A 27712-nucleotide genomic window follows, 5' to 3' on the forward strand; every position below is an offset into this window, starting at 1 on the left:
TATGGGTTCAGGATTGTTTTTATTTTCAGAGCCTGCAACAGTTGGTCACCCACGCGAGCTAAGCTGGTACAGTCCGAAGGCCATCCCACCTCCCTTTCCAGGCATCCAACCAACAGAATCCCTACCAACAAGATTAGAGACCAACTGAGAAGTGTCTCAATGTGTGGTGAGAGGGGGAAGAGGCCTTTCTCTTTCTTCCTGTTCCCTTCCTCCCCCACTGACTTTTTTCTAACAAGATTGTTTTATAGCCAAATACAACTCAAACCCATAAGAACAGCAACAAACCATCTCCTGTACCACTGCTTCCCTCCCTACCTCCAGAGGAGGAAGGGAAGTAAAAGGGGAGACTGGCTCTTGTGTTTAAGAAAAAGTTGGCTACACCCCAGTGGAACAAAGATGGCGACGAGGCTGGTGCCTGGGGGCGGGGGGGCATGAGCAGGAACCAAACAGGCTTGTCCAGAATCAGCCAAGTCAGCCCCAGCTGACTTGAGACTGTTCCTTTGAAACCCCCATTTCCACAGGGCTAGATGAGGGGGCAACTAGTGACGATCCATCACTCCCTGTCCCTCAAATTCAAACATGATAAACTCAGAAAGTTTTACCTTCAAAATCCACCACGCTGCCTCCTGAGAACCACATTCGGTATCGTCATCTGTATGCACCTATGCCCCTCTCCTAACGCCCAGGACTTCCAGTCCCTCTCTTCACCCTTGAGTGGCCCAGCCAACACTGATTTGATACTCCCTGACTCATACAATGACTATTTTTAGAAAACCAAAAGCTATTCAAGAGTATCAGTGTAACAGAAGACACTGAGCATACACTCCTGTCCCCTATCCCGCAGAGAACCCCCACGCTGCCCTCCCCCCCACTCTAGGACACCTACACTACCACACTCCGACAATGACCTGGGGGTGGCCCAATGGAAGCTACCTGAAGTGCTTTCCTGACTGGGACTCCTGTACCAGCCAGCATCACAGGGAACCGGGGTGGGCAAGAGCAGGGTCACCCCCTCCCACATACACATTGATCTCAGTGGCCTTCGAGGTAGGTCTGGGAGGTTTAGCTTATGTCCTGTAGTCAAGTCTGAGTCCAGTGCCCACTCCTACTGGTACCTCAGTCCTTGGCTTTAAATAGCAGCAGCCCCAGTACCACAGTGCCTCCTGGGGGTGACAGAGCTCCTAGGTCTGTCCCTCGACACATGTTTGCCTCTTCTCTCCCATCTTTTTTTTTTTTTTAAAAAGCAGAGGTAGTCCCTGGGATGATAAAACCCTACCCAGAATGGCAGTATTATGACTTAAAGAAGCAGTTAAATAAAAGTCTCCAGGAATTAAAAAAAAAAAATATTAAAGTGATTGATGAAGTTGAATAAATTAAAGATACGGGTTATCCCACTGAGACCGTTCCCTTCCCAGGCTGTCTTTGGTATCTGGCCAGCAGCATTTCTGCTTCCGTGACTTCTCTCTCACTCTCCGACGCCTCCCCTCCGAGAGGACAGTGCCCCGTAAGGCCCCAGGTGGTCTGTCCAACACCAGGGGGTCGTCGGAGGGGTGAGAAGTCAGAACTTCCTAACTTGGTGCTCGGAATGGTGCTGTGGCCAGTGACAGCCTTGGCAGCCAGTCCCGAGGCAGAAGGAGAACGTCTTACAGGGACAGAAGAGGCTCCCAGCCCGGGAGCGCAGAGGCAGGGGTAAGGTGAACCAGCCCCGGTCCTCTCTCCGCACGCTGCGCACACGGCTGGCCCCTTCGCTCACGTTTCTCTGCAGCGAAGAGGGAAGGGGGGAGGCACGGAGGGAAGCTCAGGCTGCTGTAGTCCGGTGTGGCCACCCTCACAGCTTCTTCAGACGGCTGTACATCTCCCTTTTGCTCTTCTCCCCTGCCCAGGTCCGGCTCTTGGTGCGGAACTTCTTCAGGTCTTCTTTGAAGTCCTCGTGGTGCATGGGGCGGTAGCTGGGGGGCTCACAGTGAGACTGCAGAGGGGAGAGGACGAGATGAGGGGCCCCCGCCTCACAGCTCCCCCCACGTGCAAGGCTGGGAGCAGCGCCCACTGGGTAGCACGTTCCAGGGCCCGTCTCTGTGCAGGGCAGATCTCCAGACGAGACACAGCCATGCCCACCAGACAGATCGGACCGTCCAAGCTGCGTGAGGGGGTACTACGCCCTCCCGAGACTCCCCCTTACCTGGCATTTCAGGAAGAACTCCTTGTACCCGCCCTTCAGGACATATAGCTCAGGGTAGTGGAGTTTGGGATACTCGTTACCAAGCCGATCTCTCTCTCTCACGTATCGGCACCTACAAAGAAGGCAGGCCAAAGCGAGGTGAGCCGTTGCGACGCAGAGAACATGACACAATGCAGCAAGCGCGGCGGGGCGGTGCGAACACTCCTCACACAGCTTCCCAGTCTCCCGGTCATTTGTGCAAACAGTCAGTGTTGAGCTGTGCGTTCCTGGCCACACAGGATCTCTAGGAAGAGTTCCCAGGTGGTGGGAGGGAGACAGTCTCTCCCTGATGGTCCTTCCTCCGAGTTAAACAGCCCTACCAGCCGGCCCCTGCCCAGCATCCTCCCTGCCCCCACGGGACTGACATGGAGCTGCCCACATGGGAGTGACAGCCTCAGAGCCAGCTCCCCACTGCAGTCTCCGCTCTTGGCACATCCACGACCGGGGTCCCTCCCTCACTTCCTGTGTAAGCCGGCTGCCTTCTTCCTGTGGCTTTTAAAGAGGCTGAGCTGGCTCCTGCCTCAGGACGCCTCCTTGCACCCTCTGCCTGGACTGAATTGTGAAGATCTTACTAACAGCCTCACCCGGCCTTGGCTCCTGAGCTCCCGATCCCGGGTACCAAAGCCAAGTCCTCCCAGGGGCCCACAATGTGGTACCCCACCATCGCCGCTCCCCCCCTCTCCCCACTCGGCCACTCCTGCCACCTTGCCGTTCCTCCAACGTGCTGGGGGCAAACAGCTCTCATCTTATTTGTCTCCAAAGCACCTTCTAACACACTGAGTAGCTGACTTGTCTTTTCTGCCCACCCAGAAAGGCAAGCTCCATGAAGGCCAAGAGTTTTTGCTCTCCTACGTTTTGCTGTTCCCTGCAGTGCCCAGAACACCTTCTAGCAGGCGAGAGGCAACAGGACCTGTCGAGTGAATGAGTAATCCCACTCGTGAAGGAACAGAGTCCTCGCTGAAATCCTGCCTCTTCCTGTGACCAGTTTTGTGCCAAGTTCAGGGCAGGTCCCTGTCCTGGGGAAGGAGGTGGGGAGACAAGTTCCTGCTATGGGTGCACGTGGGCCAGTGAGGCAGAAACAGCAGCGCTGCTGAAGCACATGCAGGCAAAGGGCCCTTTTTTTTCCTTTGAAGAATTTTTTTTTTTTACATGGGGGCATCTGGGCAGCTCAGTCAGTTAAGCATCTCCCTTCGACTCAGGTCATGATCTCAGGGTCCTGGGATCAAGCTCTGTGTGGGGCTCCCCGCTCAGCGGGGAATTGGCTTTTCCCTCCACCTCCTCCCCACTCCTGCGCATGCTCTCTCTCTCAATTAAATAAATTTAATTTTAAATTAAACAATTTTTAAACAATTTTTAAAAAAGAGATTTGAGTGTGTGTGTGGTGTTGGGGGTGGGGTGGTGGCAGAGGGAGGGAGGGAATCTCAAGCAGACTCCCTGCTGAGCAGAGCCCAAAGCTGGGGACCATGACTTGAGCCAAAATGAAGAGTTGGGACTTTTAACGGACTCACCCCCCAGGTGTCCCCATGTGACCTGACTTTTGAACTGGTTCAAAATGAAAAGGCTGTGCAAGAATCTAGGCTTGCGGGCCTATGAAAAGTTTACCTTGGCCCACCCTGGTCAAAGCTGCACCCTGCCCTGCCCCAGCCCCCACCCCCCCTCTCCAGCTGTCCCCCTGTTCTCCCAGTACAGACCACACTAGCATCCGAGACAGGGCCAGGCTGGAGAAGGCCCAAAGCCCTTGGCAACAGAAACTGCTAGGTCAAACCTATAAAAAGCCACACTCAAGGAAGCTGTTCATCAAATCAAATGACTGTTTAATAGATAAGAATTTGGGAAAACAATTGCTACACATGAATTTGAACTTTCACAAAGCCAACATTTGCATGCATGCAGGCGAGGGTATGGAAATGACTCAGGAGGTGTGATAGGGTGCTCAGTGTGCTGACGTCTGCCCCGAGCGCAAGCCATCCCCGGCCACATCCCCCCAGTTACGGGGGCCCACGCCCCAGAGCCCAACTGCACGCAACACTCACATGCGAGGACCTCGCTCAGAAGAGAACTCGCAGTGGAACACGACAATGACGCGCTTGCCGTCAGTAGGTACGATGGGCTTCTTGAGTAAGAAGTCCTCGACCTCCTCCTCCATGTGCAAGTTCACCGCACCCTGTGGAGGCACCAGAGACCTTTGGCATCCATACGCATCACACTTGCCAATAAGGATTCTGGGAGAGTCATCTTTAATTGGGTACCTCATATTCCGTTACGGCTACAGTGGACATGACTGGTATTTATGGATTCAGGACTTTCGAAAGCCACTGAGACCGTGGCAAACACTCACGTACTGAATGTACCCCTTTACTGTATAATAAAATATACACTATTTTATTGGTTAAAAGATTAAGCTGGCACAACCAGTCACTTTCTTCCTGGGAAACTGTGTCACAACACCCGCCCTCCACCCTGCGGCTTAATTCCATTACAGACTTAGAGGCATCACTAAGCCTGGCATAGACAGAAATACGTCCCCAGAGACTGGCTTCTGGTCAGGAGCCTTGGCATGCTCAGGCCTGGCTTAGCAATCAGTGGGTACAACCTAGAAACGCCCTGGATGGTGCCAGTGTGAGGCCTAGGACAGCGAGCATCTGCGGCAGTGCGGTGAGCAGTGCAGGCCAGGCAACGCTCTTCAGTGCCCCAGGAATCGAGGCCTCTTTCAAAAATTTGCATAACCAGCATGCGAGCTAATAAGCAGCCAGGTGTCACACCCCACCCCCCGCTTTATTTTACTTTTTATTTATTTTTTAAGTAGGCTCCATGCCCAGTGTGGAGCCCTATTCAGGGCTTGAACTCACAACCCTAGGATCAAGATCTGAGCTGGGATCAAGAGTTGGAGGACGCTTAACCAACTAAGCCACCCACACACCCTGACCATCCTGCCACTTAAAAAAAAAAAAAAAAAAAAAAAAATCCCACATCCGTGGGGTGCCTGGGTGGCTCAGTCTTAAGTGTCTGCCTTCAGCTCAGGTCATGATCCCAGGGTCCTGGGACTGAGGCGGGCACCTGGCTCCCTGCTCAGCGGGGAGTCTATTGCTCTCTCTCACTCTTGTCTCTCAAATGCATAAATAAAATCATAAAAATAAATAAATAAATAGATAGATAGATAGATAAATAAAATCACAGATCCTGTCAGGGCTCCTTCTATGCCTCCCACAACAGCAGGGCTCACCAGCAAGTCTCGGGAACATACCTTGATGTGGCCTCCCTCATACTCATACGGGTACCGGCAATCGATGATGACAAACTCTTTAATGAGGTTGGCAAACTTGCCATTTAAAACAGATGCCATCTGTGGACAGAAAACCCAGGAGAATCAACTGGGGCTACCAGAAACAGCTAGATGCAAATACCCCATGGGTGGCAGGATCCAAAAAGATGACTTACAATTTCTGGAGAGATGTATTTTAAATCCTGATGCTTCCCAGCAACTGTATGAAAGAGATAACCCTGGGGGCGGGGGGGAAAGAAAAGATACTTAGTAAATCTCAAAAGGCCTATAAATGCAACATTTACACTGCTAGCCTGCCTGGGAAGAGGCAGCTTTATACACAAACCTTAAATAGTACAGGCAGGTTACTCATCTAGGCACTTTGTCAACATCCTGACATCGCATGTTTGCTCATACCTAAAAGGCTATTATCCTTCTTCTCATGTGTAAAGCTGGGCACTCTATCTGAGGTTAGCTAGCTAGTAAGCCAGACAGATGTAAATACAGAAACCTCAGGTAATTTCCTTCCTCCTCCTTGTCAGGAACCTTCATCTCAGTAGCCAGATTGGCAGGAACATGGTGCTGGGCATTGGAGATGGGAAAAATGAGACCTGGCCTGGCCTTGAGGGGAAAGACAGGCACATCGGCAAGTACTCATTAGGGCAATTCGCTGAATCAAGAGCTCACCTGTCCCCATCGCCATGTGTAAGGTCATTATGGCAAAAATAACCAACAGCTTCAATTCAAATGGAAGGTTCCATCAACGAGGACACACCCAGTAGTATCTGCTTGCTCTTCCCTTCAGACAGAATTGTCTCCTATTTTTAATCCCCTTACAGGTCCCTATTCCTTCAAAACCTACCTGGCCGAAATGTGAAACATGGCCCAGACCCGTACCCTCCCCAGTCTTCTAGCTGGGACAAGCCGTCTTCATTTCTCCCAGTCTGCTTACACTGCCCTGACCTTCACTTCCTTCTACTCTGCAGTCCACTGTCCACGGCACAGCAAGTCTTACCACATGAGAAGTGTTTTGAGGGAAGGGACTGGGTCTCATACTGGAATCTTTGCTTAATATGTAACACTGAATGCTTCAACAAATGCTAGCTAACTGATGAGTAAGAAACTGATCTGGTAGCCTTCACATCCTTGTGGCTGAACCAGCCGTACCTTCTCTGTCCCACCCTTGTATTTCACGGCAACCCAAAGCCGCCAAGTCCTCCACTCAGTAAATCCGTATGTATCAGGCCTCAGATCTTCCTCCACACTTCCCTGAGGCCCTTCTCCCTCAAAGACTATGCTTCTCTGCACAACAGAGAAATTTGTAACCTTAGGATTTTCTAAGATAACCTTTTGATACACAGTCATATAGTGAGGCTACGGGTTTATTCTTGCTTCTTTGCACTTTACTGCATTACTGTTTTTATAATCAGAAACACAGTTCCCAAGGAGCCTGGCCTTTGGGTTGGGAGTCGAGGTGGCTGGTTGGTGGCTTCCTACTTTGTCTGATCAGTACTGGTAAGGTTGACAGTGCCAGAGAGCAAGATACATCAGATTATGAGACTGTTTCCTTACCTTCAAAAACTTCAAACTCTGTCCCCTTGATCTCAGGGTTGTAAGTTCAAGCCCCATGTAGAGTGTCCCCAAAAATGCCCTTTTGGGGGCATTGCAAGAGCCACCCAGGGAGGAAGAAAGGCTGAGGGGGGTTCTAGGAAACACCCCCAAGTCCAAATCACATAGCCAGAGCTCCTTGCATCTGTTTAGAATTACCTTGGAGAAGTCTCCTATAAGGTCCCTTGGGTCATTATCCAAAATGTTCTCAATGGTGCCCTTTGGGGAAGATACCAAGGATAAAGACTGATGTAGAATCTGTAACAAATCAAAGGTGGAAAATGAGGCCAGGGTTCCCAATAGGACTTTTGAAAACATTCACCTAGAATATGTCACCAGGAGAGTGACATATAAATGTCTATATTTAGCAAATAAAATATTTTCCTTATTTGATTGAATCTAGACTGAAAAAGATAATGTGGGTCACTGACTAGGTCTATTATTTCAGTGTCTAACTCCAATGTTCTGAAACATTGATTTTTCTTCCCTTTTTACATTTTTAAAAATTTTTAGAAGATTTATTTGAGAGAGAGAGAGCATGTGTGTGCACAAGGAGAAGCAGCAGGCAGAGGGAGAGGGAGAAGCAGGTTCCCACCGAGCAGAGCCCGATGTGGGCCTTAATCCCAGAATCCTGGGATCATGATCTGGGTGGAAGGCAGCCACTTAACTGAGCCACCCAGGTGCCCCTCCCTGCCTTTTTAAAAAAGGGAAATTAAAATTAAGGCCAAGTCTAAATAAATATTTTTTAGTTCTCTACAACTGAGAAGCTCTAGAGGTACAATGAGCATTCCTAAAGGATATTACGGTCTCTAAATACTATTTCCCACTAAAAGAAACCAGGGTTTGAGGGTGCCTGGCTGGTCAGTCAGTGGAGGTGCGACTCTTGATCTCAGGGTTGTAAGTTCAAGGCCCATGTAGAGTGTAGAGATTACTTAAAAATAAAATCTTAAAAAGAAAAGAAAGCAGGGCTTTTTGAAGAAGCAGTTGACTCCAGGTTGGGACAAGAAATGTACAAGATAAACCTGGAATGCCTTCTGATAGTAGCAAGGAAGTTACCAGACTAGTCAGGCTGTGTCAAAAGGGCTAGTCATGGGGAGGTAAGGATTTCTTAAGCAGGACACAAAAACCACTGAACAGAGATAAGACTGATGAACTGAAATACATTTAAAAATCAAGAAATTCTGTTCATCAAAAGAACAGTATTAAGAGAAACGGCAAGCCAGAGTGGGAAGATATATAATCTTGTCAATACTACACAGCAATAAAAAAAAGGCGGGGTAAGGGAGGACCCAACCATGGATATGATATACAACAAATGATTCTCACAATAATAATGCTGAACAAGAGAATCCAGACTTAAATGAATACATACAGTAGGACCCCAAGGATACAAGGTTCAAACACAGGCAAAACTTGGCCACATTGGCAGAGCTCGGATCAATGTTACTGAGGGGAAGCACAGGAGGGGCTCTGGGTGGCTGCCGGGGCTCCTTCTTACGTCATGATTGGGTGTTTATGGGGGACATTCACTTCAAAGAGATCCAGCATTCATTCTGTCTTTCCCAAGGGTGACCAAAGAGTTTGATGCGCAGAAGTTTCTCTTTGTGGGAACATTCTGCCAATAAAGGACGAGTGATGGAACTGCAGGATTGGTTTCTGAAACCTTTGTTAAAGAATCCTAGGCAATAATCATCAATGGCTGCCCAGTGGCGGGCCGCCTGATCGAAGTAAACGAATCACCCAGGAAACAAATGGAACCGCAATCTGATTAAGCCTTCCCAGGGTTTAGGTGTACGGGTGATCCAGAGGATAGAAGACAAAGTCAGAATATCCCACAGGACTGGGAACTTCTACAGGACAACTGGCCTGAGTTCTTCAACCAATAAATCTCAAGAAAGAAACAAAAAGATGGAGCCCAGGGGCCCAAATAATAAGAGACCTAGCGACTAACTGCAAGGCACAGACCTAACTTCAACCTAGATTGGAACAAATAAACTGGAAACGCATTTAGGGCACAATTAATTATAAATGACACCGGGGCATCTGGGTGGCTTCGTTGGTTAAGCATCTGACCTGATTTCAGCTCAGATCAAAATCTCAGGATCATGAGACCCAGCCCCAAGGCAGGCTCCTTGCTGGGTGTGGAGCCTGCCTAAGATTATCTCTTCCTCTCCGTCTGTCCCCTACTCTTTCTCTATTAAAAACAAACAAACAAACTTAGAAATGATATTAAGATTATAAAAAGATAAATCCCAAGTATAGCAAAGAGTATTGATAGACACATACACTAGAAGCTTCCTGGAAGGCAATTTGTTGGCATGTATAAAATGCAAAGTATCATAAATGATACTTTGCATTATCATAAATGTTCCTGCCCTTTAGTCTAGAATTCTGTTTCTTTTTTTGAGGGGGGGGTACAGAGGGAGAGGGAGAGAGACTCTTTTTTTTTTTTTTTTTTTTAAGATTTTATTTATTTATTTGTAAGAGAGAGAGAGTGAGAGCGAGCACAGGCAGACAGAGTGGAAGGCAGAGTCAGAGGGAGAAGCAGGCTCCCTGCGGAGCAAGGAGCCCGATGTGGGACTCGATCCCAGGACGCTGGGATCATGACCTGAGCCGAAGGCAGCTGCTTAACCAACTGAGCCACCCAGGCGTCCCGGGAGAGAGACTCTTAAGCAGGCACCATGTATACTGTAGAGCCCAACATGGGGGCTCCACCTCACACCCTGAGATCACAACCCGGGCTGAAATTAAGAGTCAGGCACTTAACCAACTGAGCCACCGAGATACCCCTAGAAATCCATTTTTTTTTTTTTTTTAAAGATTTTATTTATTTATTTGACAGAGAGAAATCACAAGTAGATGGAGAGGCAGGCAGAGAGAGAGAGAGGGAAGCAGGCTCCCTGCTGAGCAGAGAGCCCGATACGGGACTCGATCCCAGGACCCTGAGATCATGACCTGAGCCGAAGGCAGCGGCTTAACCCACTGAGCCACCCAGGCGCCCCTAGAAATCCATTTTTTTAAGATTTTATTTATTTATTTGACAGAGAGAGATCACAAGTAGGCAGAGAGGCAGGCAGAGAGAGAGAGGAGGAAGCAGGCTCCCTGCTGAGCAGAGCTTGATGCAGAACTCGATCCCAGGACCCTGAGATCATGACCGGAGCCAAAGGCAGCAGGTCAACCCACTGAGCCACCCAGGCACCCTAGAATTCCACTTTTAATAAGAAAAAGTAAAATGCAGGGCGCCTGGGTGGCTCCATTGTTAAGCACCTGCCTTAGGCTTGGGTCATCATCCCTGGGCCATAGGATGGAGCCCCGAATCGGGCTCCCTGATTGGCAGGAAGCCTGCTTCTTTCTCTCCCACTCCCCCTGCTTGTATTCCCTCTCTCGTTGTCTCTCTCTCTCTCTGTGTCAAATAAACAAATTAAATAAATAAATAAATAAATAAATAAGAAAAAAGAGAAAGAAAGATGCTCATCAAGTATTAGGTAACCAAAGACAATTATAAAATAGGAGATAGCAGGCCTAGGTAGTTTTAATGGCTGTCATCTAGCTGATTTTTTTTTTTTTTTTAAAGATTTTTATATATTTATTTGAGGGTAAAGAGAGAGAGCACAAGCTGGGGGGAGAGGCAGGAGAGGGAGGAGCAAACTCCCTGCTGAGCAGAGAGCCTGATGTGGGGCTCAATCCCAGACCTATAGGTGTTTCAACCTATAGAAAGTTCATGATATATTATTAGTAGAGAAAGTTCCAAAGTAACAGGAAAACAAACCATAACCAACTATGAGCAAACCATGAGAAGTTAGAGAATTCGATATGCTGAACTTGACACCAAAGAAGATACATATTGTTTGGAGCATAGGTAAACTTTTATATTTTAGAGGCACCTGGATGGCTCAGTGCGTTAAGCATCTGCGTTTGGCTTGGGTCACAATCTCAGGGTCCTGGGATGGAGCCCCGCATCAGGCTCTCTGCTCAGCGGGGAGCCTGCCTCTCTGCCTATTGTGATCTCACTCTCTCTGTTAAATAAATAAATGAAATCTTTAAAAACAATTAAACTTTTATTAGGCCATGACAGGTCTGAATTAAAAGAAAACAATGGAACCAGAATACTTAGAAAATACTGAAAAACACTACACCGTTGTGAAACAAACTTAAAATAACAGGTAATTTGTAGATCCAAGTAGACCAGAAAACAGTGATGTAGCAAACTCAAAGCAGTAAGAAACCATAAGGAAAGTCTGTTCTCCCTAGCCAAAGGACTAAGAAAAGGGCCGCCTATCAAGGCAGAAAACTAAGACAATACCACCACTGTAGGCAACGCCAAGGGAAAACTACTGATGGCCCAACACCAGGCCCAGTCAGAAGCAGGGAGCTAACTTGTTCAGCCCTTGCCCAACTGTAATGAAATGCCCAGTCTCCATTCCACTGGAACGGTATCAGCAGAGCCCCTGTGGGGACCCTGAACCCCCACTCTGCCCAATAATAATGAGGCTTACCCCCATCCAGTGTGTCAAGGGAGGCTGTGTTGGGGGAACCTGAACTTCCACCCCTACCATCCCCGCAGTTATCACAGGCCTAAAACAGAACATTTACATAGACCCCAGTCTTATAATACCCAAATACACAGGATACAATAGAAAGATCACTTGCCATAGCAAGAACCAGGAAGATCTCAACTTGAATAAGAAAAGACAATCAACGGAACCCACCACCACAACTTGGATGCTGGAATTATCTGGCAAGGATTTTAAAGCAGCCATCCTAAAAATGCTTCAGTAGCCAACTGGGAACATGCTTGAAACACATGGAAAACAGTAAGTCTTGGCAAAGAAAAAGAACTAAATGGAAATTTCAGAATTGAAAAATACAGTATCATGCTCCTTGAACGAAGAGGCACCTGCCAGACCAACCTCCTGGGGCTTCTCTGGACTGGCTGCCTCCTCGGGACCGGCCCCAGCCATGCTCTTTCTCCGCTTTGTATTTGCGGGCAGGTGCTCCTCTTGAGATCGATCTGGTCTTTTTAAAACGGACCGGGTGACAGAGCTACACGTGGACGAAGAGTCAAACAGCTTGCATCGATTGCCCTAGAGAGGAAACAAAAGAGACCCATCTTCCATTAAAACCTGCTCACTTGAGGGGCAGCTGGGTGGCTCCGTTGGTTAGGCAGCCGACTCTGGGTTTCAGCTCAGGTCATGGTCTCAGGGTCCTGGAATCGACTAGAGTCAGGCTCCGCATGGACCCTGAGCACAGAGACTCCTGAGCACGGAGTCTGCTTCAGGATTCTCTCCCCCTCTGCCTCTCCCTCCCTGGTTGCTGGAGCTCTCCCTAAAATAAATCTTAAAACCCAAACCAAACAAAAACCCCTGTTCATTTGGGACGGTAAAGAAGATGGGTCATGAGCTTGCTGGGAGGAAACAGACACGGTCCCTTCCTCTAGTCCCAGTGACTGCTGGAGGACTGGGCACATAGTAGCCACTGAGTACCTGATGCCTACGTATACAGCTGACAGGATACGGAGATAAGACAATCAGCTCTCCAAAGCTGTCTACACAAAGTTCCAAAGATCAAATCACTGTTACCTTCCAGCTGGGAACACATTTTTTTTGGTTTGCCTCCTCCCCACTGTTTGTTAACCTGCACCTTGCTCTCAACTGGTTTTAATACCCCACCTAAATCCAGAAAAGGTATGAAGTTGCTAGATCATGCTAGAAAACAGGGCCAATGAGGTGTTAAGATAGTGCTAAGGGTGTACGTTTGTAAGGAACAGGGATGTGCAGAGGAGCAAGTGCCTTCAAAACTGTGTTCAGAAGTCCTCTAGAGAGGCACCTGGGTGGCTCAGTGGCTTGAGCCTCTGCCTTCAGCTCAGGTCATGATCTCAGGGTCCTGGGATCGAGCTCCGCACTGGCCTCTCTGCTCAGTGGGGAAGTAGACTCCCCTCTGTCTGCCGCTCTGCCTACTTGTGCTCTTTGTCTGTCAAATAAATAAATTAATTAAATCTAAAAAAAATATATTAATTAAGGAAAAAAAAAATAGTCCTCTTGACCTGGTCTTTCTAAGACTAATTTTCCAGAGTCCTGGGGCAGCCACTCTGACCAGTGGTAGGGGCAGTCTGAACTCATGTGTCTGTTCATGACTCAGTATGCCCTGGCTTGGCTTTCCCTTCCATGCACAATCTACTTTCATACCCCAGTAAACCACTCCTTTCCAAGTTGATACTATAATTGTGATGCGTCCTTGAAATGTTCCGGTTAATCCCTAGCAGAGTGTGCCACTCCCAAACCAACTTTCTCCGAGACCAAGACTATTCCTAAAAAATCTATTCCATATTAAAGGAATGTTTTCTGAAAAGCGAGACCAGAGTTCTTTTTTATTTGTTTGTTTTTTAACCTAGAATTGCTGAAAGCATTTTTGGGGAAGAGGATCACTGCCTTCAACAGTCTCAGGGGGAACTGTGAACAACCCCCAGGGCCCAAACCACATTTCCAACACAGCCCAGCAACTGAAAGTCTGCAGTAAGTGTCCTTACAAGGCAAGTCCTTGCTGTGAAGGGCCCCAGAACGCTATTGGTTAAAAATCTAATTAAACAACAACAAGGGGCGCCTGGGTGGCTCAGTGGGTTAAAGCCTCTGCCTTTGGACAGGTCATGATCCCAGTGTCCTGGGATTGAGCCCTGCATCAGACTCTCTGCTTGGCAGGGAGCCTGCTTCCTCCTCTCTCTCTGCCTACTTGTGATCTGTCAAATAAATAAATAAATAAATAAATAAATCTTTAAAACAAAACAAAAAAACCACCACCAACAAAGAACTGATAGACATTTCCTAAGCTTCCTCACTCTGTACACAATTTACATCTTTCAAAGGGACCTAGTAAATTTAGTCAGAGCATTTGTACTGGGATAGCCCACTAGCAATGCTTATAATTTTTAAGTGATCTTAAGGGTATAGTTCATTTGTCCCATATTGATAGTTCAAGGGCCTAATTTAGGATTCCTTCAACTATTCCCTCCTCTCCCTGTAAATCAGAAAAAGTCTGGAGCACTTTGCCAAATAGTCACAACCAGCGCCTAAGTAACCTGTTTGTAACTGACCCCTCCTCCCTTCCAGTTAAGGGTCACTCTCAGATTTTGGCGTCCCTGGGGAAATCCATCCAACCCCCTTAGACTGGCAGACGGGTGATACCCGTTCACCACCTCACCCCTGCCCACCACACGTCCCCATTCTCCCCCTTCTCAGGGCCATGTGCTTTTCCCCAGATGAACTCTCTTTCATGAATTAACACATCCTGTCCCCCAGCAAGTTCCTACACAGCCTGAGACCTTGAGCAAATGTGCCCTCCCTGTGGGATCGGCCCCTGACTTGCTCACAGCACTCAGGTGGTGGCTCACAGCTTATGGCTCTTCCTAGGGGCATGGACGTTCTTGCCCGTGAAGAGTCCACAAGGCCCACCCATTCGATGGGCTACACGTGGCCACACATACAGGGTAAGCTACTGTCTGCTTCCCCACGGGGGCTCCAGAACTCCATGGCTACTGTGTGACAGAGACGTGCAAAAATAATTCATTCCTTGCTGTCGTCGTACTGCTGAAAGGGTGAAGTTTTAAAATGGGAGCTGAATCAAACAAAGGTGTAGCTGAGGATGACAGCGGGGCAAACCCTATGTGGGACAAGATGATGACACACAAGCTATACAAGCTCTAACAATGGCCTATTAAGGACACCGGCTAGAAGGGAAGTCTCAGTGTGAAAGCACAGGCCGAGTTCACCCACTGACACCTCAAACTCCTGGCTGAAGCCAATGTTGGTGACTGCCACAGCAAGCCACCTGCCCCTTCTCAAACTCAGAGCACCTTTCTGAGCAGGTAAAGCAGAGGGCCAGAGGGGGTTCTGCTCTGCAGAGGTGGGACACAGAGCTTCATGGGCCACTTTCGGACCCCACACCAATGAAGAAGCCATCCAAGGATGTGCCTCTATCCCTAACAGTTGTAAGCAAATGCCTGGCTGGGTCCGAGGCAAGTCTAACTTGACCTAGGCAAAAGAAACACAAGTATCTGTCCTAAATATGAGCTGTGAGTGAGTCTATACAGGAGAACGGAAAAACATAAAAATGATATAAAACTTCAGTTATCTACGAGTAACACTCTCAGCACTTTTAAGCTCCGAAATAATCTGAAACTCCACGTGGAAAATACCTGTAGTAAAACAGAATCTTTGAGCAGAAAACGTTTGTTCCAAACGTTTGGCAGTGTTTGTGCAAATGTTGAAAAGCATGGACAAAACAATCAAGCAAACCTAAGAAAGAGGAGAGCCAGAGACCTAGGGAGTACAGACCTAAGAGGAGAGCCAGCTCCGCACGTAGGTGTGCTCCTCAGCTCCTGGGGGACATCCTGGGTTTTGAGGCCAACCAAGGCCTGGGCCTGTGAACTCAGCCTCATTCAGAGCCAATCCCTAGACTACCTGGCCCAGCACCCACAGCTGAGAACACAAATGTGCCATCCACCACGATCACTTATGAGGGGTTCAATTTAGCAGACATTTTCATGAAATCTTAAACTAGAAAGTAAGAGAGGTCAGAGTTGAACAGAAGAGACATTAACACACACACACACACACACACACACACACACACGACATTAACTTGACCAAAGGTTGGGATAAACGAAAAATTATAAAATAAGAACTAGGGGTGTATGTATCCCAGCCAGACTTCCTCACACACCAATAAGGAAACAAAGAAACAAAAGAGAACAAAGAAACAGGGTGCTTTACACCAGAGAACATCAGTGACCAGTCAAGGGAAAGGCCCACAGACCGAAAGACAGAATCAAATGCAACTATTTCTGATCCCTGTGGTGATGTGGGCAGAAGGATTAGTTTTCCATTTAGTCTAGTCCACTATGTCCCAGAGGTCTAATTACTCAAGTCTCTCTCCAGACACTCAGGAACAACTTACAAGGTTTGTCGTTCTTCTCATGACAAGGGGAGCTGTCCAGAGACTCGACATGCACGATGGGGTCTCTTCATCATTCTAAAAGAGAAAAACTATTATAAAGATACAGCAGAGCCTAACAGTTTAAAGGCATTAGGTGTGACTCTGCCTGAGAAGCATCAGATAGGCCTGGAGAGGAAGCCTCAACGTTCGCTCCTCTTTCCCATTGCCCAGTATGTTAAGGTCAGAAGAGCATCACATTTCACAATTTGGACACCTGAACATGTAGCTAAAACCACCCCAAGCTAAAAAACCAAGGATTTGTGAGTAGGTAGTTTCTAGCTCTCCAGCTTTACACCAGCTTGTTCTACACCTTCTTGTTCCCAGTTTCTTGTACAAAAAAGACTGTCAGCTCCTTCAGGGTAAGAAGGATCCTCCCGGTGTCTTCTTTTGAACTGTCCCACTTCCACCTCAGATTTAACTAGACTAGGAGCAGAGTCTCTATAAAGAACAAAAATATTGGGGCGCCTGGGTGGCTCAGTGGTTTGGGCTGCTGCCTTCGGCTCGGGTCATGATCTCAGGGTCCTGGGATCGAGCCCCACATCGGGCTCTATGCTCCGCAGGAGGCCTGCTTCCCTCTCTCTCTCTCTCTGCCTGCCTCTCTGCCTACTTGTGATCTCTGTCTGTCAAATAAATAAAATCTTAAAAAAAAAAAAAAAAAAAAGAACAAAAATATCAGCCACCCAAAGCCCTGGAGAACTGCAGTTCTTTCTCACGACTTCCCCAGCGTACTCAGTGGAATGGGTAGGAACACACGCGCACACACACACACACACACACACCTTCAGATTCTCTCCATCAAGAAGGTCCATGAAGCCATCATCCTCATCAGACAAAGTGGCTGTCACAGGGGACTGGGGCATAAAAAGAGGGACGAAATTCCTGGGCTCGCTGCCATCTCTTTCGTTGGAGGAAAGCTGGAAGACAGAATTCACATCTTGTAAATGACTGATCACATTGGATTCCCTTGGATGGGTCACTAGATTTTATGAGGAAAACATACTGTATTTATTAGAAGTAAAATTGTAGTAGCTACTCGTCAAAAGAAAATGCAGCCCAAGATGACAAAGGATTTGATATCTACAGTCCTGAGCAGCATCAGGCCTGGAAGTCTTCAAAAAAACCTCTTCCCAGAAACAATTCACCTTACAGTGGAGTTGGGGAGAGCCTCTAGCAAAGGGCAAGGCTTGCTTTATCAGAGGACTGTAATCCGTGAAGTGGGTTGTGATACGACAGGATAACCGGCTGCAAGGAGGAAGGTGACAGATACAATCTCTGCCCACAGAACTGCCTAGAGAATGCCTATGTGACCCTAGCTCTGATGGGGTTGCAGGGAGAGGAAAGGGTGGCCTGGTTCTACAAAGTCTATCCTAGTCCGTTAGACTTGGAATTTGAATGACAAGTACTGTTTTTAACTGAGGAATTACTGTGTACTGGGCACTATGATATCATCTTAAGTGTTCAGTTCCATTGAAACCTCACAACACACTGAGGGGAGTTACTCCTCCTCTACGTATTTAACAAATCAGTAAATCCATGCTTAAGAGAGGTTACCAAGATCACATGGCTCACCCATTTGACTCCAAAGCCCAAGCTTCTCTCCCCACTATATTCTCTCCTAGGAGAGAACTATTCCTGGAGTAAAAATGAGGTATTTTACCAGGTGACCCTATGTTGTTCTCTGGGGGGTAACCCCCATCTTAAAACTACTATATATTTAATATAGGAAATTTAGACAGATGGCTCGTAAGTCTACCATCTAGAGATAAACATTACTGGGGCACCTCGGTGGCTCAGTCGGTTAAGGGTCTCCCTTCAGCTTGGGTCATGATGTTGGGGTCCTGGGATCAAGCCCCACATGGCTCCCTGTTCGACGGGGAGTCTGCTTCTCCTTCTCCCACTGCCCCTCCACCCTGCTCATGCTCTCTCTCTCTAAATAAGTAAAATCTTAAAAAGATTCTAGATATAAACATTACTAATACAAATATTGCTGATAGTGAATTGTATCTTTTCCAGATATTTCCCAAAGCCAGGAAAAATGTTCAGAGAAGGATATTTTTCCCCACAGTAAGGAAGCAGTCTCAACCTAAGTCCTACAGACAATCCTTAAGACACAAATCCCTTTGTGGCTGGCCTCCTCTGCTTCAAGCACCTGCTTGCTTCACAGAAGTTCTAGGTGCCTCTGATCCTCCACAAGTGCTCCCGAGCACGCTTGGGGCATATTGTCAAGTTTTCAGCCAGCAGAACCAAGGGGCAGGTAATTTTATTGTGGGGCAACACCCCTGAAGGCTCAGACTAGAATACCACTATTTGTGGGGCGCCTTGGTGGCTCAGTAGGTTAAGCATCTGTCTTTGGCTCAGGTCATGATCCCAGGGTCCTGGGATCAAGTCCCACATTGGGCTCCTTGCTTAGCCAGGAGCCTGCTTCTCCCTTTGCCTGCTGCTCTCCCTGCTTGTGTGCTCTATCTCTCTGACAAATAAATAAAATCTTTAAAACAAAATTTACAATACCAGTATTTGTGACCTAAGTTCTGGGATCCCTAGTGCACACGTGATACAGCAAATGATGGACATGTCACCTATAATTAGGGATGACCAGGTGACCACAATAAACCCCGATATAGTAGTCTTCAAGGGCACACTAAAGAGATTTAGTTTTGGACACGCAGTACTTAAAAGAATTACTGTGTAGTTGGGAATCAGTAGGTTTTGTTAAATCCTGGTCTTCTATTTATGTGTCCTTTGGCAAATCACCCAACCTCCCTGACCAGACTTTTCCCAATCCGTAAAAGGGGTTAACTCCAGCTACTTCACAGGCTTATGAAGATTTAAAGACCAGAACATATATAGAAGTGCTTTGTGATTATGCTAGACAGAGTAACAATACTGGACCTGGACCTGACAGCACAAGCCAGACTGGAAAGCTGTATTTTCACATGCCAAGTTCCCAGGAAAACCCAGAAACCAAATGCGGTCATTTCATTGGCCCTCTCTAGCTTCAGCTGTCAGATTGCAGCAGGCAACTTGGGAAGCAGTGACACCTCAGTCTTGCAAAGAAATAACCCTGGCGTAGGTGGCCCCCAATACTGTCAAGTAGCCCATAGGGAGTGGGTTTGCCAGAATCCCTAATAGTTCTCAATAAACCACCTTTGGAAGAAGCCAAGTGCTATCTCTGAACAAAACCACTCTGGGAGTATCTCTTAGCTCTCAGGAAGCACTATGAAAGAGCAAGTTTTAAGACCTATAATCCCACCGTACACACATTTAGAAGAATGACCCAGAATGCCCCAATCTCCCAGAATTGACAAGGTCAAATATTTCTTGCCAAGTTCAATATTCCAAACATACCATTTCTCATTCTGCTTCTGCCTGTCTGCTCTCCAGACACAGCAAAAACACCAAAAAATGTGAGTCTAGCTTCAAATGACCAAGTCAAGGTAAAAACAAGAGCTACTGTAGTGTCTCTGACTCCAGGTTAAAGGGGATGCTTTAATTCTGTTCCCATCAGGAACTCCCCTGTGAAGGCCGGGCACATACCATCCGAGCTGGGGCAGAGTTCTGCCTCTGTGTGAAGAGATCTTTACTCTCCTCAAGTCCATGAGAATGCAGGCAGCCACGAGATGCCGGTCTTATTGGCTTCTTAAACTCAAAGGCTTCCTGCAAGACAGTAGAGTCAAGACATCTTCCACTGTCCATGAAAACCAGGGCCTTGGCTGTTGTTCGGGTGAGACGATCAGGGGAGCAGGCACCGCTCGCCTTTGTAACTGTCTCCAAACTAAGGGTTTACCTGTTTCTGAGCTTAACTTCAACACTGGATCTGTGTCACCAAGAATTTCACAGACTCTGTCAACAGCTAACTTCTAAGGCAGCATTTTTATCTCACCACAAAGACTATTTCCTGACAAAAACATAAATACCAGCCATGTATACAAAACACTGAGTTAAAGAGCTACATCAAATCGACAACTTCTAAGCTAAAGCAAAGTGTTTCAGTATAATTGCCTGTGAATGGGAGCCAAAACTTCTCACTCTAGATTTGTTTGAGGATTTTCTATTTCCCACCTTCTTCCTACCAAGAGGAGTTAATTATTTTCCACTTTAACAGTTTTTGTACTCCATACTCAAAGCAATGGAAAATTAAGAAAACTACTGTTTTACACAAGAATACGAATGATTCACGTATGTTGAGTGAAAGCCAGAAGTGACAGAATACATTCTGTATGATTCCATCTACTTCAAGTCTGAAAGCACATATAAACCCCCACTTAAGAGCCACTTCACTTGTGGTGAGCGCTCAGAGCAGTAACAGCTAGTATCACAGAGTATTTATATGCCAACACAGCACTCAGAACTTTCTGTGCATTAACTCAGAGAACCATCACCGATCACCCCCATTTTACAGATGAGGAAAGCAAGGCCTTACAGGTTAAGTGATGTGCCTAAGCTCACAAGAGCTCTTTAACTACCATCTATACTGTTTCCCTTCAGAACAAAGTTCCAAGCAGGCAACCCTGGGAAAAGACAAGTTCAGGGGAAAATCAGGCATCAGTACACCTTTCTTGCGTCCAGTAGAAGGCTATATATATATATATATCCCTCTCTATATATACACATACACAGGCCAAGGCAGTGCTCCAAGCACTTGAGGCAGGAACTCACTCACTTCTGTATTCTCCCTCCAAACCACTCCCAAGTGGCTAAGGGAATTACTGGGAGAATTTACGGAGGCAGAAGGTTTTACATGAAGTCTGGAAGATGATAAGAATCACTTACTGTGGCATTTTAGCGGGTAATGGAAGAGGAGAAAATCGACATGGGGATATAGTGAGGATGAAAGCTGATGAAAGTTCAGCCAAGTCACTGAACTGTTTTGGGTGCTTACTCTGTGCAAGGCACCTGGCAGGTGTGAGAAAAGCCAGGCCGGGATGTTCTTGGCCTTTTGGATGGTGCACCACAAGCTCACCCTCTAAGCTGCCAGTTTAGTTACTCTGTAATTCCCAGAGACTTGTTGGCCCTGTTCTTTCAATACTGCCAAGAAGCCTTTTCCTAAGCTTACAACTCATCCCAGGTGAGCACAAAGAGGCAGGGCCTGGGCAGACCCTTCTGGAAAAAAGTATTCATGGTGTAATTACTCCTAAGAGCTACCATTTCAGCAAATCCTCCCAGCTGGGAACCATTTTAAATATTTTATATATATTATCTTACTTAATTCCATAATGTCCTACAAGTTTTGCTACTCCTATCTTACAAAGAAACGAAGAGACCTAAAAAGAAGTAAGGGGGGTGCCTGGATGGCTCAGTCAGTTAAGCATCTGCCTTTGGGTTGGGTCATGATCCCAGGGTCCTGGGATCAAGCCCTGTGTTAGGCTCTTTGCGGGAACCTGCTGCTCCCTCTCCCTCCTGCTCCCCCTGCTTGTGCTGTCAAATAAATAGATAAAATCTTTTCTAAAAGGTGGGGGAGGGTGCCTGGGTGGCTCAGTTGGTTAAGCATCTGTCTTCATCTCAGGTCATGATCCCAAGGTCCTGGGATCGAGCCCCATGCCTGACATCGGGCTCCCTGCTCAGCAGGAAGCCTGCTTCTGCTTCTCCCTCTCCCACTCCCCCTGCTTGCGTCCCCTCTCTCTGTCAAATAAATAAATAAAATCTTTAAAAAAAAAAAAGAGAGAGAGAGAGAGAGAAAAGTAACAGGTCAGGGACGCACAGCTAATAAGCAAGATTCAAACGCAGGTGTCTCTGACTACAAAGACCATGCATGGCTTTGGTGGTAAAGGTCTAGTCTCCCAGAAAGGAGCCCAGCCATACTATGTAAGCCACTGACACTTGTGGCTTTACCTCTATCCTAGGTTAGTACACTGGTGACACTCACATTTTCCTTGTTCTCATCCTGGTCCATCAGATGAAAGACATCATGGTCAAGAGAATCAGAATGGCTCCTCTTCAGAGCTGGGCTACATCCCAAGAGCTTCTGCTGTCAAAATGAAAAAAAGACATTAGGGTACATGACAATGCAATGAAAGTCAGGTTCAAAAGAAAAACAAAAATGGCAGTGGAGGGGGTGGGGTAGCTTCTCACACACTGCAGGGGTTAACCCAGAAATGTGGCCAGGGTTTCACCTTGCCACAACATGAGATAGAAGATCCTGCTACACAGCTTCCCACCTAACCACACAAGGTTGGTCTATAGCCCTCTCAGCAGAGATTTAGGGTGCCAAATCAACCCCAAAACATCATCTGCAAAAAAAAAAGAATACTTCCTGTATCTAACTGGTTACATACTGTTAGAACTGAAAGGTGAGAGGCTCCTGGGTAGCTCAGTGGGTTAAAGCCTCTGCCTTCAGCTCAGGTCATGGTCTCAGGGTCCTGGGATCAAGCCCCACATCAGGCTCTCTGCTCATCAGGGAGCCTGCTTCCTCCCCCACTCTCTGCCTGCTTCTCTGACTACTTGTGATCTCTATCAAATAAATAAATAAAATCTTAAGAAAAAAAAAAAAAGAACTGAAAGGTGAGGTTGTTTAGGTGTTTGGAGTGCTTACAAGACTAAGGAAAAGCAGGTTTTGCTGTCTAAATTAAGTTCTACCATCAAGGTCATGCTGATAACTAAGGAGACAGATAATATGAATTAGCTCGAAATAAACAAGGGAACTTACAGGCAGGAAACTTATTCTCCTCATGGGGTTTTCAAGGCTGCAAAGAAATCAGAAGACAAACAATGAGAATAAAACAAGAGAGAGGTATTCACATTAGCAGATACAGTGTCTAGTCTATAGTCTGGGGAGGGGGCAGTCAAACATCCCCATTTTAAGCAAAATGGAAGAACAGACTTCTGAGGCTGTCTGTCCTGTTCTCACAAGCACCCCCAACATTACTGAGCTTCTAGGTAAAAAAAGCAAGCCTAGGTCTTCTCTTAAAACTCACATTTCTCTTTAAGTCTCTGATGCCAGAGGGTGAAGTAAAGGTTTGGGCAAGACTTGAAGAGAACACCACAAATTACAGTGAAATAAAAGATGGGAAGTCCTAAAATTTGCTGACACAAACAACTCATTCTCTAAAGGCACCAGACTTATTTGCAGGATCCACAAGTCTTACTGGGGGCAGCTAAATCCAGGTCTCTCATCCAGAGCACAAAGAATTTCAATAAAACATTAGTAAGAGGAGTCTTTCCTAAGTATAAACTTTTAAAACCAGTGAATACATACTTTTCTTTACTGTCCAAGGGCCCAGGAGAATCCAGACAGAAGCCTGTGGGAAATAAGAAAACCTCAGGAAATAATACACGAAGAAACACCATCTTGTCATTAAATAAAGCAAAAATACTACTAGTACTGCTTCTTTAAGCCATCAGTCAAGACTCATGGCTTGGACTTCTGCCGGAATTATAGTGGCATCACTATTTGACTGTCAAAAACTTCCTCTCTGCACAAGTCTTAATACTTCCATAGTATATTTGCCAATCCCATTGTCCTTCTTGCAAACACCATCAAACAAATAGGATGTGAGAACTGAACATAATCTTTTAAGAACTAGTTGGTTATTCAGACAGAGATTATCCAGTTAACTTTCTGTTGAGTTCTGACAATGGAAAGAACAGGTACCAGCTTTCTGGAGGAGTTTTGACTTCAAATATTTTATCTTGTCAGAGCGTATGTGTAATCTGAGGGCTTGGAAAAATACATTTTTTTTTTAAAGATTTTATTTATTTGACAGACAGAGATCACAAGTAGACGGAGAGGCAGGCAGGCAGAGAGAGAGAGAGAGAAGCAGGCTCCCTGCTGAGCAGAGAGGCCAAGGCGGGACTCGATCCCAGGACCCTGAGATCATGACCTGAGCCGAAGGCAGCGGCTTAACCCACTGAGCCACCCAGGCGCCCCTGGAAAAAAACATTTATCAGGCCTATCACAAGCCAAGTCTTCACTGCCTTTAACAAAATAAGACCAAGTAAGGTGCTCATCTCATCAAAGGGAGCAAGGTGTAGGAGACACTGCTCTCAGGATGGCCCAGACCCACCAACGTCTGCTCTAGCCTACACCTTTCCTCACGATAGCCACATAACTGCAGAAGTCAAGTGCTAGCTCTGGTATTCTCATTTGCCACGCTGCTGCAAGTAAGCATCCTATCCCTCATTCTTTTTTTTTTTTTTTTTTTATTTGACAGAGAGATCACAAGTAGGCAGAGAGGCAGGCAGAGAGAGAGGAGGAAGCAGGCTCCCCGCTGAGCAGAGAGCCCGATGCGGGGCTCGAACCCAGGACCCTGGGATCATGACCCGAGCCGAAGGCAGAGGCTTTAACCCACTGAGCCACCCAGGCGCCCCAGCTATCCCTCATTCTTAAGAAGGCTACATTTTAAGATCTTTGCTCTTGCAGTTCCCTAACCTAAAGCATCTGTGTAAATACAATCATGAATTTATGAATTAGAATAAAACGCACTGGCCCGTTTCCTCCATAGCAGGCTCGCTGAAACAATCATTTGACTCTGCATTTCAACTGATATGCTTTTCTGGTCTTGGTGTTATGGTTCATTTTACCCAGCTACTCAACCTCAAGATCAAGCACACACCACCTCTCCATGCATACCCTGGACACTTGTTTCCTCCATAAACTACCACATGGCCTTCTTTGTCCTGTTTTACCAGTGTTTGTCACGGAATCCCAGGACTCTTGTTTACTATCACAACTAGGCACCACGCTCCATTCCTCAGTGAAGTGCACGTTACAAGAAACTCCAAGTCTTGCTCCCCATGTAGCAAATACATAATAAATGTTGGAAGACTAAAGGAATACCTGAATCGGTTGACTCGGAGGAGCCCATTCTCTGCAGACTGCTGTTTCTCACCTCCAGTGGCTGTTCATATTCACTGAAAGCAAGAGAAAGAATTTTCTATAAATTTCTAAAACATAATGACAAGGTTATATACAGGAGACAGGCCATGAGGTTAGCAAGTATCCAGGCTGCTCTCAACCACCTCCTTCTAAGGCCACACCACAGCCCCATTTTGCTACCCAAAACACCCAGTTAGCACTTGAATATAAAAGATGAGCAGGGAGTGGGTAGGCATGGCCTGGGCAAAACTGTAGACAAGAGGACCACCATGCTGGAGTATTTCCTGAAGTGAGAGCATGTGTTCTAGGTACCTGCTAGGATGAAAGGTGAATCAGACAAGTTCCTGCTTTTCAGAGGCTGGAAAACGTACCAAGACCTGTGCTTACAGAGACAATGGGACGTCCAAAACCGAAGGAGAGCAGCTCCACCACAAACACCGTGGGATGCGTATTTTGCCATAAGGAAAAGCCCAGGAAGCGTTTTTGGATGGAAAGCTGAATAAAAAGGCCTGGCGATAAGAAAGCGGGGTGGACATCACGAATGTGCACGGGGTGAGGAACTGTGATGATTTTGCACATACGCCAGGAAAGAAAAATCCATGTCTCTCTGTAGAGAAGGAACAAAGCTAAGATCCTTCGAGATGGTTCAGCAAAGGATGGAAGTGAGCGCCTGGAAGGGTCCGCTTTGCCCTCGTGGGGGTAGATTACAAAGAGCTTCCTGGGATTGGGACAGAAAAAAAGTACAAAGCAGTCTGAAAGGGGAGGCCAAGGTGGGGAACCCAGGCCGACCCCACCCCCTACCGGGCCCGGCTCGGGGCTGAGGGCAGCCCTGGAGGGTCCGAACGGCCTCTCCCGCCCCACGTTCCGCCTGGGGGGGGGGGGGGTGCACATGGCGGGCCTCAGCTCAGCCGGGCGGCGGACAGGTCTCGTCCCGCTCTCGGCCCGTTTCCCAGCCGGACCCCCACCCCCACCCGAGAGCCGACTGGAAGTCCAGCGGCCTGCGGCTCCGCTCGCCAGACCCTCCTCACCTGCCCAGCCCCTGCAGCTGGTCCATGGTGACCGTCAGGTTGGTGACAGGCGACAGACCTCCAGAGGCTGGCGCGCCGAACAGCGCTTTCACGACGGGCTGCGGCGCGGGAGGGGTGCTGCAGGCGAAGAGCAGGCGGCGGCGGTGCGGGGGCTCCGGGCCCAGTTCCATGGCGGCGCCGGGCCTCCCAGGGCTCCCGCTCTCTCTTCCTCCGCCTCTGCCTCCGCCTCTGTCCGCCCGCCCGGCCCCGCCCCGCCGGCACCGGCCTCGGCCGCGCGCCCCGCCGCGGGCGCCCGCGGGTCAAACACAAACACGACCCCGCGGTTCAGGGACGCGGCTGCCGCGGGCAAGCGGCGCGGACGGGCGGGTGTCCAAACCCGGCAGGCGCCAGCGACATGCACGGGTGATTCCCCCTCACCCCGCGAGGCCAGCGGGCGGGCGGGCGCCAGCAACCTGAAGATTAAATCCAAACAAACGCGTCCGGTCGAGAAGAGAGAGCGGCCAGGGCCACAAGGCAACGGCCTGGGCTCACACTGTCTTCGCTTTTCTCTCTTTTTTTTTTTTGCCCGAACCCGGGGTCGCGGAGCACCAAGTGGACCTTCACCTCCCTTCCGGGCTGTCGCTGCTGAGGTGGCCTTTCGCGGTAATAGCTTCTCACTAGGGACCTCCGCTGCCCCGCCCCCCTTTCCTAGTTGGCGCCAAACGGAATCCACCAATCAGCAAGCAACTTCTCCTCCTCGCACCCGAATGGCAGCTACGCTGGGCCAATGAGAGGAGAAGAAGGAAGAGGCTCGCGTGGCTCGGCGAGGTCACCCGCTCTCCCTAAGGGGCGGGGCCTAGAGAAGGCCGGAGCAGATCCAAATGAGAGGGGGCTCAGAGGTCAATGAAAACTCCCAGCGGAACCTGCGAGACGCGGGTAGAGCGGCGAGACCTCTCTTGCCCCGTTGCATGCTGGGAAGCGTAGTTCGCAGCCCGCACGGCCGTCCAGGCACCTTCCTACCCACTGTGGACACCGCTGCAGGGCCCCTTCCGGGAGGTCCACACACGGAGAGGACATGAGCCTGGAGAGAGCCGTCCCGGCCACTGGGGGCCGGCCCGAGCCCAGCCTTGGTCTGACCTATAACCATGAGGTACTGTAGGCCCCTTTCTTCCCGGGGGCCTCCAGGCCCCAATTTTGTAACTGAATGACCCAAGGACTGGACTCTGTGTCTTGAACTCCAGGCCCCCAAAGCGAAGCACGTCACACTCTTGCGGTGCTGGTCACGAACTGACCACACAGACTTGAATCCTACTATACAGACTGCTGGACTCCGCATTCATTGCTTACCTCCATTTTAAGTTCACACTGCATTTTTTCAGAATCATTTCCTTCGTTTCTATCCTTTCTTACCCTTTTGGGTGCTCCAAGATAGTAATGCCATAAATACAATAATAGCCAACACTTATATAGTGTTTATGTGCCAGACACTGTTCCAAGTGTTTATCTGTACTAATTCATTTAATCCTTACAACACTGTGGGGGAGGAGTTGTTCCCATTTTAGAGGTGACCGTATTTATTTTTATATCTCCTGCCTCAGTGGCAGGTCCTAGATTGAATGGTTTTATAAAAGGGGCATAGGTACAATGATCAGGCAGCAAGAGGACTTGTCTGTAGACAGCATGCTTAGAGCAGACACTCTGCTTATTGGGATTGTATAGTTATTTTAGGGGTCTGCTGGAGATTATGACCATTACCTCTGCTTAGGGCCAACCATTAAATACATTCAATTAAGTGTTTCTTTGAAAATCTTTTGCTT

General features: G+C 47.9%; 1 protein-coding gene across 4 annotated transcripts; it reads right to left on the reverse strand.

Annotated features, from left to right (window-relative positions):
• Positions 1–27258, reverse strand: CDC25A (cell division cycle 25A). Of its 4 annotated transcripts, none has more exons than XM_059389624.1 (15): positions 25917–27258; positions 24850–24923; positions 23269–23311; positions 22720–22756; positions 21940–22038; positions 19611–19730; positions 16856–16990; positions 16038–16112; positions 11999–12172; positions 7248–7346; positions 5657–5719; positions 5463–5561; positions 4252–4382; positions 2180–2291; positions 1–1969 (listed from the first exon to the last, which is right to left on the reverse strand). In XM_059389624.1, the coding sequence occupies exons 1-15, from the start codon at positions 26084–26086 to the stop codon at positions 1829–1831; spliced, it is 1572 nt and encodes a 523-aa protein (XP_059245607.1). In that variant the 5' UTR covers positions 26087–27258; the 3' UTR covers positions 1–1828. The 4 variants fall into 4 exon arrangements, with proteins under 4 accessions (XP_059245607.1, XP_059245606.1, XP_059245609.1 ...); XM_059389623.1 differs by having other exon boundaries at positions 21940–22041; XM_059389626.1 differs by lacking the exon at positions 19611–19730 and having other exon boundaries at positions 25917–27257.
• Positions 27259–27712: the final 454 nt, after the last annotated feature.

This window comes from Mustela nigripes, chromosome 2, assembly GCF_022355385.1.
Source record: "Mustela nigripes isolate SB6536 chromosome 2, MUSNIG.SB6536, whole genome shotgun sequence".
NCBI lineage: Eukaryota > Metazoa > Chordata > Mammalia > Carnivora > Mustelidae > Mustela > Mustela nigripes.

Excerpts from the sequence above, each read along its gene's own strand:
- CDC25A (XM_059389623.1), bottom strand. The coding sequence starts at position 26,086 with ATGGAACTGGGCCCGGAGCCCCCGCACCGCCGCCGCCTGCTCTTCGCC. Across the intron at positions 24,924-25,916 it reads CAGCTGCAGGGGCTGGGCAG|TGAATATGAACAGCCACTGG; the intron begins GTGAGGAGGGTC and ends TCTTGCTTTCAG. Across the intron at positions 16,113-16,855 it reads TTGATGGAGAGAATCTGAAG|AATGATGAAGAGACCCCATC; the intron begins GTGTGTGTGTGT and ends TTTCTCTTTTAG.